This window comes from Papio anubis, chromosome 14, assembly GCF_008728515.1.
Source record: "Papio anubis isolate 15944 chromosome 14, Panubis1.0, whole genome shotgun sequence".
Lineage (NCBI taxonomy): Eukaryota > Metazoa > Chordata > Mammalia > Primates > Cercopithecidae > Papio > Papio anubis.
Genome location: NC_044989.1, coordinates 64,486,238 through 64,498,540, shown reverse-complemented (window position 1 = coordinate 64,498,540; position 12,303 = coordinate 64,486,238). Strand labels below are relative to the sequence as shown.

The 12,303-nt window shown below is 37.3% G+C and overlaps 1 protein-coding gene and 1 long non-coding RNA gene across 6 annotated transcripts in view; both read left to right on the top strand.

Annotated features, from left to right (window-relative positions):
* Window positions 1-9,548, top strand: part of PELI1 (pellino E3 ubiquitin protein ligase 1) — a 65,769-nt gene extending 56,221 nt beyond the window's left edge. For all 5 annotated transcript variants that reach the window (XM_017947591.3, XM_021924886.2, XM_017947589.3 and 2 more), the window contains 4 exons: window positions 1,945-2,046; window positions 5,796-5,993; window positions 6,089-6,277; window positions 7,153-9,548. In XM_017947591.3, coding sequence (XP_017803080.1) covers window positions 1,945-2,046; window positions 5,796-5,993; window positions 6,089-6,277; window positions 7,153-7,719 — 1,056 coding nt within the window. In that variant the 3' untranslated portion in view covers window positions 7,720-9,548. The remainder of the gene's footprint in view (window positions 1-1,944; window positions 2,047-5,795; window positions 5,994-6,088; window positions 6,278-7,152) is intronic.
* A 1,966-nt stretch (window positions 9,549-11,514) lies between these two features.
* LOC108581656 overlaps window positions 11,515-12,303 on the top strand; it is a 52,566-nt gene continuing 51,777 nt past the window's right edge. The window contains exon 1 of the long non-coding RNA XR_001894194.2: window positions 11,515-12,121. This is a non-coding gene — a long non-coding RNA (uncharacterized LOC108581656). The remainder of the gene's footprint in view (window positions 12,122-12,303) is intronic.

The following is a 12,303-nucleotide window of genomic DNA, read 5'->3' as shown; positions in this document are numbered from 1 at the left end:
GCCACTACACTTCAGCCTCTGCAACATAGCGAAACCTGGTCTCTTAAAACGTGTGTGTGTGTGTGTGTGTGTGTGTGTGTGTGTGTGTGTGTGTTTAAAACCTGTAAAACAATTATATAGTATTTATGAATACCTAAATGTGTAGAAAGAAATATGTAAAACATGCATGTAAATGATCTACACTGCATTCTTGAGGTTGGATACCTCTGTGGAGAAAAGGGAATTGGGAGGGACATGTAGGCAGCCTCGATTGTATCTGTAGTTTAATTCCTTAAAAAAATCAGAAGCAGGCCAGGCACAGTGGCTCATGCCTGTAGTCCCAGCACTTTGGGAGGCCGAGGCGGGCGGATCATGAGGTCGGGAGTTCGAGACCAGCATGGCCAACATGGCAAAACTCCATCTCTACTAAAAATACAAAAATTAGCCGGGCATGGTGGCGTGCACCTTTAATCCCAGCTACTTAGGAGGCTGAGGCAGGAGAATCACTTGAACCTGGGAGGCGGAGGTTTCAGTGAGTTAGCGCCACTGCACTCCAGCCTAGGCAACAGAGCGAGACTCTGTCGCAAAAAAAAAAAAAAAAAAAAAAAAAATCAGAAGCAAAAGTGGCAGTATTAAGCTTTGATAAAGCTGAGTCGTTAGTATGGTCTCTGTATATTTGGAAATAGTGTATTTCTGTATTCTGTTTGTAGATATTTGGAAATTTGACAGTCTTAAAGCTGTTGTTTTAAGGCTTTATCTATTACAGATTAGCTGCAAATTGAAACCAAGTAAAAGCTTATGATGCCAAACTTCTAATTAAGAAGGATGTTTTCATTCAGCTTCTTTGCTGTATATAATTATTCTCTTCTGTCTTTGTGTCTGTTTTCTTTTTATGCAGCCCATTTCTACTTCCTTTGTGTGATGACTAGATTTTTCCCCTTCTTTGATATTATCTTCAACTCATATACATAGAAAACACTTGAAAACAAAACTGAAAAGTTCTTTTTAGCAATGTTTTTAGTTTGAGATAAGTCAGAAATACAGTCATAAGCATTACATCCCTTTCCTTTGGTAATGTTTAATCATTCTATGAATGTTTCTTTTGTTTTTTAAAGAATTTTTTTCTTTTATCTCCTGGGACCAAATCCCAAATGCATTTTTCTGTATCTCACCCAGCATATGGCAAACATTTGTCATCTGTAGAGTCACAAAATGGTTAGAAAACCAGTTAACTCGGCTTGTGAGTGAACTTTATAGCTCTCTGAATTACTTCAAAAATAAGATTCCTCTTATTTTGCAAGATTTTGCATTTTCTTCTTATCAGAGTACTGTTGTTTTCTGTTTTTATGTGGGATTTGGTTTTGATTATTTTATAATTTAAAATACTTAATAAGGGAGTGTAGTGGTTTGATAAAAGAAAATTATGAGCCAGGCGCAGTGGTTCACGCCTGTAATCCTAGCACTTTGGGAGGCTGAGGTGGGCGGATTGCCTTAGCTCAGGAGTTCAAGACCAGCCTGGGCAACATGGTGAAATGCTGTCTCTACTAAAAATACAAAAATATTAGCCATGCATGGCAGTATGCACCTGTAGTCCCAGCTGCTTGGGAGGCTGAGGCAGGAGAATTGCTTGAACCCGGGAGGCGGAGGTTGCAGTGAACCGAGATCGCACCACTGCACTCCAGCCTAGGCGACAAAACAAGACTCCATCTTTGGAAAAAAAAAAAAAAAAAGAAAGAAAATTATGTTTTTACTCTGTAACTGCTTCTAAATATTCTTCAATGCCCCATTCAACCCAAGAAACTACTGTCACAACTGACAGGAGTTAGTAACCTCTCTAAATTTCAGGGGGAAAATATATAAGTATGTCATGTATTTGATAAATAGTTTTCCCTTTTTTTAATGAAAAGATTATCTGATTGGATTGACCTGCCTACTAATTTTTGCTATTAACTTTTTCATTCTTAGGCAATAAGCAACAAGGACCAGCATAGCATATCATATACTTTATCTCGGGCCCAGACTGTGGTGGTTGAATATACTCATGACAGCAACACCGATATGTTTCAGGTATTATAACATCTAAAATTTTTTTTCTTAAAAACAAAAAAGTTAAAAATCTATTGGTAAGTTTTGCTGAGATCAGATAAAGGATTATCATATATTTATATTGTATTTTATTAAAATTTGGATTGATTGCTAACCCTCATAAATAGAAGTCAGTCTAGCACAGTTGAGATAGGCTCCGGAATAAGAATTACTGGTAAATATTACATAGCCATTATATGCCTCAGTTTACTTCTCTGTAAAGTGCAGATAATAGACTCTCCCCTATGACTGTTAAGAGGCTTAAATGATCTAGTACACGTAGAGTACTCAGCGCTGTGCCAAGTACTTAGTAAAAACACTTAGTGAATAGTAGCTATTATCCAAAAAAGAAAACAATAAATATTCTGCACACATTTATGACTCTTTCTACCACTACCTCCCACCTTCCTCTCTAGGCAATAAACAATCCAGGCACTTGCTAACTATTTTATTATCTATGTGAAATCAAACCTTTTTCTCAGCATATATTTGGTCAGTGCTACTCATGCAATAAAAGTATTTTTCTCTTACTTTTTGTACCAGTCCAGTGCTGATATTTTTGTAAACTGGTAGATTTTAGGACAGTCAATTCCAAAGATGTAAATAGAATCTTTGATCTTCTCCCTTAATATTGAGCTCTCCAAAGCTTAGCCTTTTATAAACAAACTTAAGTAGAACATAAATTATCTGATAATGTTGCTTTTATAATTATTGTCACATGGACTTTTCCATTTTTCTTTATTTTACAAGGCAAATAAAAGTGAAAAGGCCTGGAAATATATTTAATTTCAGTCAATAGTGAAATATTTCTTTGAAGTCACTCCCTCTGCTCAACCCTTTTAATGAGATGAGATACTGAATTTCTTTTCTCTAGTTAATATTAGAATGTGGGCATTTGTGTTTTCCTCTCTTTTACCAAAAATAAATTACATCTTTAATGAAGATTAATGTTTAGATCCAAGAAAAACCTAACACAAAGCTTTAGGATGGTTTTTCACATTTTGTTTCACTGACAAGCAGTGAAAATGAATGAGCTTAGCTTTTTGAAAATCAAGGTGCTACTAGGCCTGTAGTCTCAGTTACTCAGGAGGCTGAGGTGGGAGAATAGCTTGAGGCCAGCCTGGGCAACATAGTGAGACTTCGTCTCTTTAATAAAATGTAGATAAATGTGTGTGTGTGTGTGTGTGTGTATCTCCAAGATATTTGGTCACAGGCTAGAATTTTAGCTTCAGAAAGTACCTTATATTTATTTGTTTACCCCTTATCTTTGGTAGATTAAGTTAACTGAAATCTTGTGAGTTAACGATGATAGAGTTACTTGGGGGCAAAACTGAAATTAAACCAGGCATCCTGAATTCTGAAACAATGTCTTCACCATCTAATGAAGGCCCTTAAATAAGTTTTAACATTTTGAGTTTTGTCTTTTTCATAAAGTAGAGAATTTTTCCCAGTATCATAAACTGATTATGTCCTTTCTACAGGTATTATACCTTTGGAAAATCCAAACATTTCAGCATCAAAAAGACTGTGATGTATCAGAAACTACCTTGATAAACTAGGCAGTCTTTGAGGAATTGTATTAGAAACATTCTAGGATTGTCTACCCTGTAAACTGAACAAGAACATTTGTTGTTCAAGTCATCAGATGTTCCAACTCCAACTCTATGCATTGTTTGGCACTACGAAGTAAGGGAGACATTACAAGCTGATTACATGCCTAGGTGCTGTACTGACCCTCTAAATTTTAAGCACATTGATTGTGTTGAGGAAAGATGGAGAAGAGACTTTGTACTGGTGTCTTTTCATGTAGATCTTTTTATCAGGTTAAGTAGGATTTTTGCCAGCAACCAGTAGAAAAGCATTCTAGCAAAAGAGATGGCAAAGAAGTAGTACACAGTGTGGTAAAAGATTGATGAATAAGCTACTTGTAGCTAATATACATAAATAGCAGGAAATTTGGCTGGATTGGTAGATGGGAGGCAAATCTTGAGTCAGTTTCTAACTATTATTAGAAATAATAAACTACAAATTTTGGATAAGCTATAAGGAACCATTGAGTTTTCTCATGAGGGTGAGGGAGAGTAACAAAAGAGCTGTATTTTTAATGCTAATAATAGCAGTTAGAAAGGGGTAGAATTAGTAACAATCAGATTTTGGCATATGATCACATTCATGATGGGTTTTTTTCCCTTTATAGATACTTAAGTTTCTTCCTTCTCATTGTCATTACAAATATTGCTTCAGTGTCTTAACTAGTCTCTTCCAAGACCAAGTTGAAATGTTAGCTCTCTGGAGCAGTCTCTTTCCAAATAAGTGCTACTTCTGTTGATTCTGAATATTAGTTCAATCCTTGGCCTGTATCTTTTAGCCTTTAAAGAGCCTTTGTGTTTGGGGAAATATTTTTAGTTTCAAAGATCTGAGGCCATTTAAGATATGTTTATTTTTAAGAATAAAGAAAAGGAATATCCAACCTTGTATTTGTTAACTAGTTTCCCTCTAAAACTATCCAATCTAAATATAAAGACTTTATACTTGACAAGTGGACAAAAACACTAAAGAAGTTTATCTGAAAGTGTGCTGATACAGGGAACTTGAGGCTAAAATATGTAAAGAGTAAGAGTCTTTATCTTTGTAGAGGGTCAGTATTTTTTCTCAGTACCCACATTCTTCAATTTTATGATACTACTTTATAACAAATACATTCATGAACTGATAATTTCCAAATGTTTGCTTTAAAGTCCTGTGACACTTGTGACTATTGTCATCTACCCATTGATTTCCTTTTTTCTTTTCAACTTTCAAAATGCAATTAACTTATTTACTAGCTAGTACCTCTGAAGATGTTTTGAAATCTCTGACACCTCACCCATCCAGAACTCTTACCTGGGAGCCTTGTCTCTCTGAAATATCCCCAAGAACCAGGAAGAGTATATATATAAAATAAATGCCACAAAGTTGATGCAGTGAAATTCCTTTTCTGTGCTCCCTAGAGAATCCCTTAGGCTCTCACCAGAACCTTTTGGAATACTTTTCTCTGAAGTAGGTTATTTGATTTCTCAAACCATAACAGAGTAAGAGTAGCCAGTTGAAAGAGGGGCTTGTTTCTGGATACAGGCTTGACCAAAAACAAGGAGTGATAGCTGACAACCTGGCAGAAAAGAAACAGGAAAATATATGAAGTATACATAAGACCTCAAAGCAAGGCTATGTAAGCCCTTGACATAAGGATCAGCAGTCTTGTATACCTCTTATAGCACCTGAAGACATCACTGCATTTCAGCTTAATGTAAATGGTATTTATAGTGTAAATGTTCTGCAGTCATCCTAAAATATTTACTTATATATGTTCACTATATTCTGTTAAATAAGGTAGAATATCTCTTTAAATATCTCTAAAGAGAAGAAATCTACATGATACACATATTTCCATCCAAAAGGGTTAAAATTAAAATCTGCAGTCATCTAGAAATTTCAGCCGTTCCTGAACTCTTCATTTCCTGAGGGTTTCATATATTATTGTAAGTTCTCATTTAATTCCATGCTCTAAGTGATTACTTCATCAGAGACAGTCTGATTAGTTTTCAAGAGTATAGATGCCCCCAACATTAAGTATGGTAAGCTTCAACTTTAGAAATTTCAAAGGCCTAATGTTTTCTCCTTATTGTGCCTTTCTTGAATGGATTTTCCACTGTGTTCTTTGAATGGGTTTATAGATATTTTTTTTCCCTCAGATTGGCCGGTCGACTGAAAGCCCCATTGATTTTGTAGTAACTGACACAGTTCCTGGAAGTCAAAGTAATTCTGATACACAGTCAGTACAAAGTACTATATCAAGATTTGCCTGTAGAATCATATGTGAACGGAATCCTCCCTTTACAGCACGGATTTATGCTGCAGGATTTGACTCATCAAAAAACATCTTTCTTGGGGTAAAAAGCTTTTTTTCTAAATGATGCTTTCTTTTATACTAGCTTTCATTCCAAATTACAAGTAATTGGAAGCTCACTTCTATTATTTCTACTAGGAGAAGGCTGCCAAATGGAAGACATCAGATGGGCAGATGGATGGTTTGACCACTAATGGTGTTCTTGTGATGCATCCACGCAATGGATTCACAGAAGACTCCAAGCCTGGAATATGGAGAGAAATATCGGTGTGTGGAAACGTATTTAGCCTGCGTGAAACCAGATCAGCACAGCAGAGAGGAAAAATGGTAAATACTGAATGGTATTTTCTTAATTAGCTACAATAAACACATAGGATGAGTTGAACTGAATGCATTACGTACATTCCAGAAAACTCTTAAATCTATTGCCAACACAGAATACTAAGGCTATCAAACACTGACTACCAGATTCTATACTAGAGGTCAGTATGTTAATATTTCATTTAGTAGCCGGGCACGGTCGCTCACACCTGTAATCCCAGCACTTTGGGAGGCCGAGGCGGACAGATCACCTGAGGTCAGGAGTTTGAGACCAGCGTGACCCACATGGAGAAACCCTGTCTCTACTGAAAATGCAAAATAAGCTGGGCATGGTGGCGCATGCCTGTAATCCCAGCTACTCGGGAGGCTGAGGCAGGAGAATCACTTGAACCTGGGAGGTGGAGGTTGTGGTGAGCTGAGATCGCGCCATTGCACTCCAGCCTGGCAATAAGAGCAAAACTCTGTCTCAAAAAAAAAAAAAAAAAAATTGGTAAACTCTGAAAGTTTATTCTTCTGTCATATCATGTTAATATATTTTAAAACCTAAGCTTTCTTAAACTAAACAGCACTCTGATCTTTTCAGCCATCTGTATATCTTTAACCATATTTACCTCATTAAAAATATTAGACTTATTGATTAGCCAGGTGTTTTAATCATAAGTTGTCTTTACCATAAGGCTAAAAAGAAATATGTTAATGTTTGATATTTTATCCTTGATTTTCAAACTTACCTTTTTGATAACTACTGTCCGTTTCTTGAATATTTAGTGAAAATCCTAGGAAATCTCATTTCTTGAGTAAGGAGCACTTAAAACCAAAAGGCTTATGTAAAAATCCAAAACAGAGTGGTGAATATGTTTTTCGACTCTTGTCTTCTCTAGGTGGAAATTGAAACCAATCAGTTACAAGATGGCTCGTTAATTGACCTCTGTGGTGCAACATTGCTATGGCGTACTGCAGAAGGCCTTTCCCACACTCCTACCGTGAAGCATTTGGAGGCTTTAAGACAGGAAATCAATGCAGCACGACCTCAGTGCCCTGTAGGGTTCAACACACTAGCATTTCCTAGTATGAAGAGGAAAGATGTTGTAGATGAAAAACAACCATGGGTATATCTAAACTGCGGCCATGTACATGGCTATCATAACTGGGGAAACAAAGAAGAACGTGATGGAAAAGATCGTGAATGTCCTATGTGTAGGTCTGTCGGTCCCTATGTTCCTCTGTGGCTTGGATGTGAAGCTGGATTTTATGTGGACGCCGGCCCTCCAACCCATGCGTTTAGCCCTTGTGGGCATGTGTGTTCAGAAAAGACAACTGCCTATTGGTCCCAGATCCCGCTTCCTCATGGTACTCATACTTTTCATGCAGCCTGTCCCTTTTGTGCACATCAGTTGGCTGGTGAACAAGGCTACATCAGACTTATTTTTCAAGGACCTCTAGACTAACAGACCATTGTCCTCCAGGACTACATTATAAATTTATAAGCTAAGTGAGTTGGGTTTTCGAACCTGTTGTCCACGTCACAGTTTTTCTGCTCTGGTCATTTGCATTAAGATGAAGAATTTTTTAAAACGTTTATAATAAATAGCAATTTCTGAGCAAAAATCTGGGAAACTCAAGCAAAGGAATTACTGAAAGTATCAGTATTCTGAATTCTGAGTTTTGAAAATATATTTTGAGGAGAAAAAGACATAGTCTAATTTGATGCCTTCCTTTTAGTGTTTTTGAATCACCCATCCTCAGTGCTGAAATTGTTTTGTATAACTGAGGGTACTGTTGGTTCAAACTATGTTAGTTTACAGTTTGTTGCAAACATTGTAAAATATAGCAACATGTATATTAACTTTTTTCTATTTTACCTTAGAATATTCTTGATAGAGTAGCATGGTAACGATGGTGTCACACCCTTGGTGTGAATGGTAGCTTAGTGAGCACACCTAGCTCAAGGATTTGCAAAGTTAGGAAGAAGGACAAGAGAACCTCTCTCCCCACCCCAGTCTAAATATGGAATTTGGTAAATTAGAATACTTTGTAATTTGTAAGACCAATTTCATATTAATTACCATTGTGTGAAAGGTGTTTGTTTTTAACCACATTAAAGATAATCAGGAAAGATTTTTTCTTAATGTTTCTCTCGAGCGTAGTACTATAACAAAAACTTAATGCTAAGAAACATTTTATATGCTCCTTTGAATATGCAATTTAATCTAGATTATCTATTTTTCTCCCATGATAACTAATCTGTTTTTAGTATCAGCAGCATTTGGCAAGTTTATTTTTTTGGATATAAACTGTGGTTCATCTGTTCACTGTTCCTAGAAAAAAATCATTCCCGTAAGAAAAAGTATAAATTAGCAAGAAAGGAGAGTGACTTGATTTGCTTTTGGAAAAAGAAATGCTTAATTAATTATTCTGTATTTGGCCTTATTCAGGCATAAGGAAATCTAGAGATCTAAAGGGTTGAATGACAATAGTGCCCCCCTTTCTAGCAGACCAGCCTTAACTCTGGGTTTGAATCCTAAGGAGATTGCCACAGTGAGACTTAAGTAAATGTTTGCTTGGCAGATGAGCACCAATGACTGCAGCGTGGAGTGACGCACTGCATGGTCTGTTTATTCTCTAATTCCAATATGTCTTTTGCTTCCAAAAGCAAGAACAAGTTTCTTCTCTCCCCTCCTTCCCACCCTTTTTTCAAAGGCACCACAAGTATAGACAGTTGCACTACATCAAATCTGTTTTTGACACTTGTAGAAACCAGTACACTTTTAGATTAGACAGTATCTTTTTTTAATATTTTGATTTGTTTTCCTTTAGTTTGAGAAGTTGTATAATACTTAATTGACTGTAGCAAAGTTTTATATATGTTAGCATAGCTTTAATTTATCCTCTTACAAAACTGTTCTGAATTTTCTTTTGGTTTTTAAAAAACAAAACTTGTTGCTTAGAAGCCATGAACTATTTTATTTTACTTCAACTGTCAAAACTTCCTTGTTTTTAAAAATGATCATTTGGGTTCACTCAGGAAATGCATGTCAGGAACTTGTATTATAAGTTTATTAGTTGTGATGTATCAGTAACTGCTGTTACCCCTTTTTCAAAGAAATATAATTGATTTTGAAGTTTTCTAGATTGTCACATGCTTTGTGACTAATGCAAGAAAGCAAGTCTTGTGTTGTATTTGTTCTAGTCATTTCTATTCAGGCTATATATTGTAGCTTAATTTTTATTTGCCATTAATTTATTTAAACTAAGTAAATACTTTTCAAAATAGATATTTGAATTTGTCTCTGTGAGTTCATTTTTGCATAATCGAGAATGATTAACGAGAAGTGAAAACTGTGGACAACTCTATTCCACACTCCAAAAATACTCAGTTGAAACAGATGAAGAGTTTGCATTTAATGTAACACTTTAAAGTCTCTGGTTCTTTTTGAAAAGCATCTCTTATTAATAAAGAAACTTTGTTAGTGGTTGAATAATTGAGGACTTGTCTAAGTTAAGCCTTGCTAGGGAGTTGGCACCTGTAAGTTGCATGTTAGACTATTTAAATAGTGCCTTCATAACCGTAAAAGTTTCACGCCCTTCCTAAAGTTGCCTGCATTTTCTTCTAACAGGTAAAGACAATTTCTTCTAACAGGAAAAAACCTGGCTCATTTTCTATCACATTCAAGTTTTGAAAACTCAGGCAATTTAAATGATCGGTTGGGTGTTTGCTGTTTAAGCATTTCAATACTGGATCTGTTATTTTGCCATGGCCTAATAGCACACTTTTACTTGTAAGTACTCAGTTGTATTAAGGGAATGTCAGTATTCTGGCCAAGGAGGAGAAAAAGTTGTATTTAGGTCTCCCCAAGAAATCACTCTCAAGAAAGATAATCTTTATGGCTTAACTCTTTTATCAAAGTAATCTTCATATTTAAATGCTACTTAATTTGTTCAAGGAATTAAATTTCCCTTTATCTAACATGGTAGGGTAATGAAGCAAGACATGAAGGGCAGCCATTCGGACATCGGAGTTCTTTTGCTAGCTTATCCTCTTGTAGCCTTCTTTGCTCACTTCCCTCATATAAAAGTCTTCCAGTACACGTAAAGCAGGGTAGGAATAAATAAAGTATGTAATTACTTCTTTTTTTTTTTGAGACGGAGTCTCGCTATGTCGCCAGGCTGGAGTGTAGTGGCGCCATCTCGGCTCACTGCAACCTCTGCCTCCTGGGTTCAAGCCATTCTCCTGCCTGAGCCTCCCAAGTAGCTGGGACTACAGGCGCCACCATGCTGAGCTAATTTTTGTATTTTTACTACAGACGAGGATTCACCATGTTGTCCAGGATGCTCTCAATTTCCTGACCTTCTGATCCACCCACCTTGGTCTCCCAAAGTGCTGGGATTACTTCTAACATTTGAGTGTCCCACTTCACTCTTCCCTTCTGACCCAGACTGAGGGCACCGGTGAAAGTCCACTTGTTATGTCTCTAAGGTTATAAGATCAACATAATTCTAATACTTTGGCCCTTCATTGCAGTGGATCGTCTTGTGCTACCACTTTTTTTTTTTGTTTAAGACAGGGTCTTGTTCTCTTGCCCAGGCTGGACTGCAGTGGTGTGATCACAGCTCACCATAGCCTCAACCTCCCAGGCTCAAGCCATTTTTCCACCTCTACTTCCTGAGTAGCTGGGACTACAGATACACACCACCATTCCTGGCTAATTTTTTTCATCTTCAGTAGAGACGCAGTCTCACTAGATTTCCCAGGCTGGTCTCAAACTCCTGCTCTTAAGCAATCCTCCCGCCTCAGCCTCCCAAAGTGCTGGGATTACAGGTGTGAGCCACCACACCCTGCTGTGCTACTGCACTTTAGAGACCACTGGTTAATAAACCTATGCTCCATTCCATTCTCTTTTTTTCTCTAAGCACCTATAGCAAATCAGAACAGCAAAACTCTACATCACTGAACTCTGTTACTCTATGTCACCCCCACTTTCAGAATTACTCTGTATAAGTATTCTTTAATGTTTTGTCCTCAAATTTTTTCTACTCTTTTTTATTTATTTTTTATTTTTTTTGAGACGGAATTTCATTCTGTCGCCCAGGCTGGAGTGCAGTGGTGTCATCTCGGCTCACTGCAACCTCCACCTCCTGGGTTCAAGCAGTTCTTCCTGCCTCAGCCTCCCCAAGTAGCTAGGATTACAGGTGACCACCACCACACCTGGCTAATTTTTGTATTTTTAGTAGAGATGGGGTTTTGCCATGTTGGTCAGGCTGGTCTCGAACTCCTGGACTCAAGTGATCCGCCCACCTCAGCCTCCTAAAGTGCTGGAATTACAAGCGTGAGCCACTGCGCCTTGCCTCTCCTTTCTTAAAACAGAGTTTTGTATACCCACTGTGCACGAAGCCCTGTCCTAAACTAGGTGATACAGCAGGAAAAAAAAAGATCCCTGCCTTCATTGTGTTTGTATTTTAGTGGACAAGATAGAAATGAGCAAGAAAAAGTAAATATGTATATATGTAAAAGTAAATATGTATATATGTACAATATGATAGACAGTGAACTGTGCTAAGGGGGCAAATAAAGTAGAGGAGATGCAGATGCAAAATGTCATATGCTGGGGCAGGAGGAGTAGTGTTTGTAATATCAAACAGGAAGGCCAGGGAAAGCCCCACTGGGATGGTGGTATTTGAATAAAGCTCTAAAAGAGCTGAAGAGAGAAGGGAGTGGCCACTTAGAGGGGCATTTAGGCAGAGAGCTCTACAAGGCCCTTAAAAGGGCCCTGAAATAGCATGTCTGGGATATTTCTACAATAGCAAAGAAGCATGTGATGCCAAGTGGTATGAATCAAGGAAGAATAGCAGGTAAGGTTGAAGTAAAATGACAGAATTTAAGTGAGAGATAGGGATGACAATAGATTTTGGAGAGCCCCCTGGGATTTATGGCTTTAATTCTGAATGAGATTGGGACACGAGGGTTTTGAGCAGGTGAGTGACTTGATGTGACATATTTTAATAGGATCTAAGTACACTGAAGGTGGGATCAG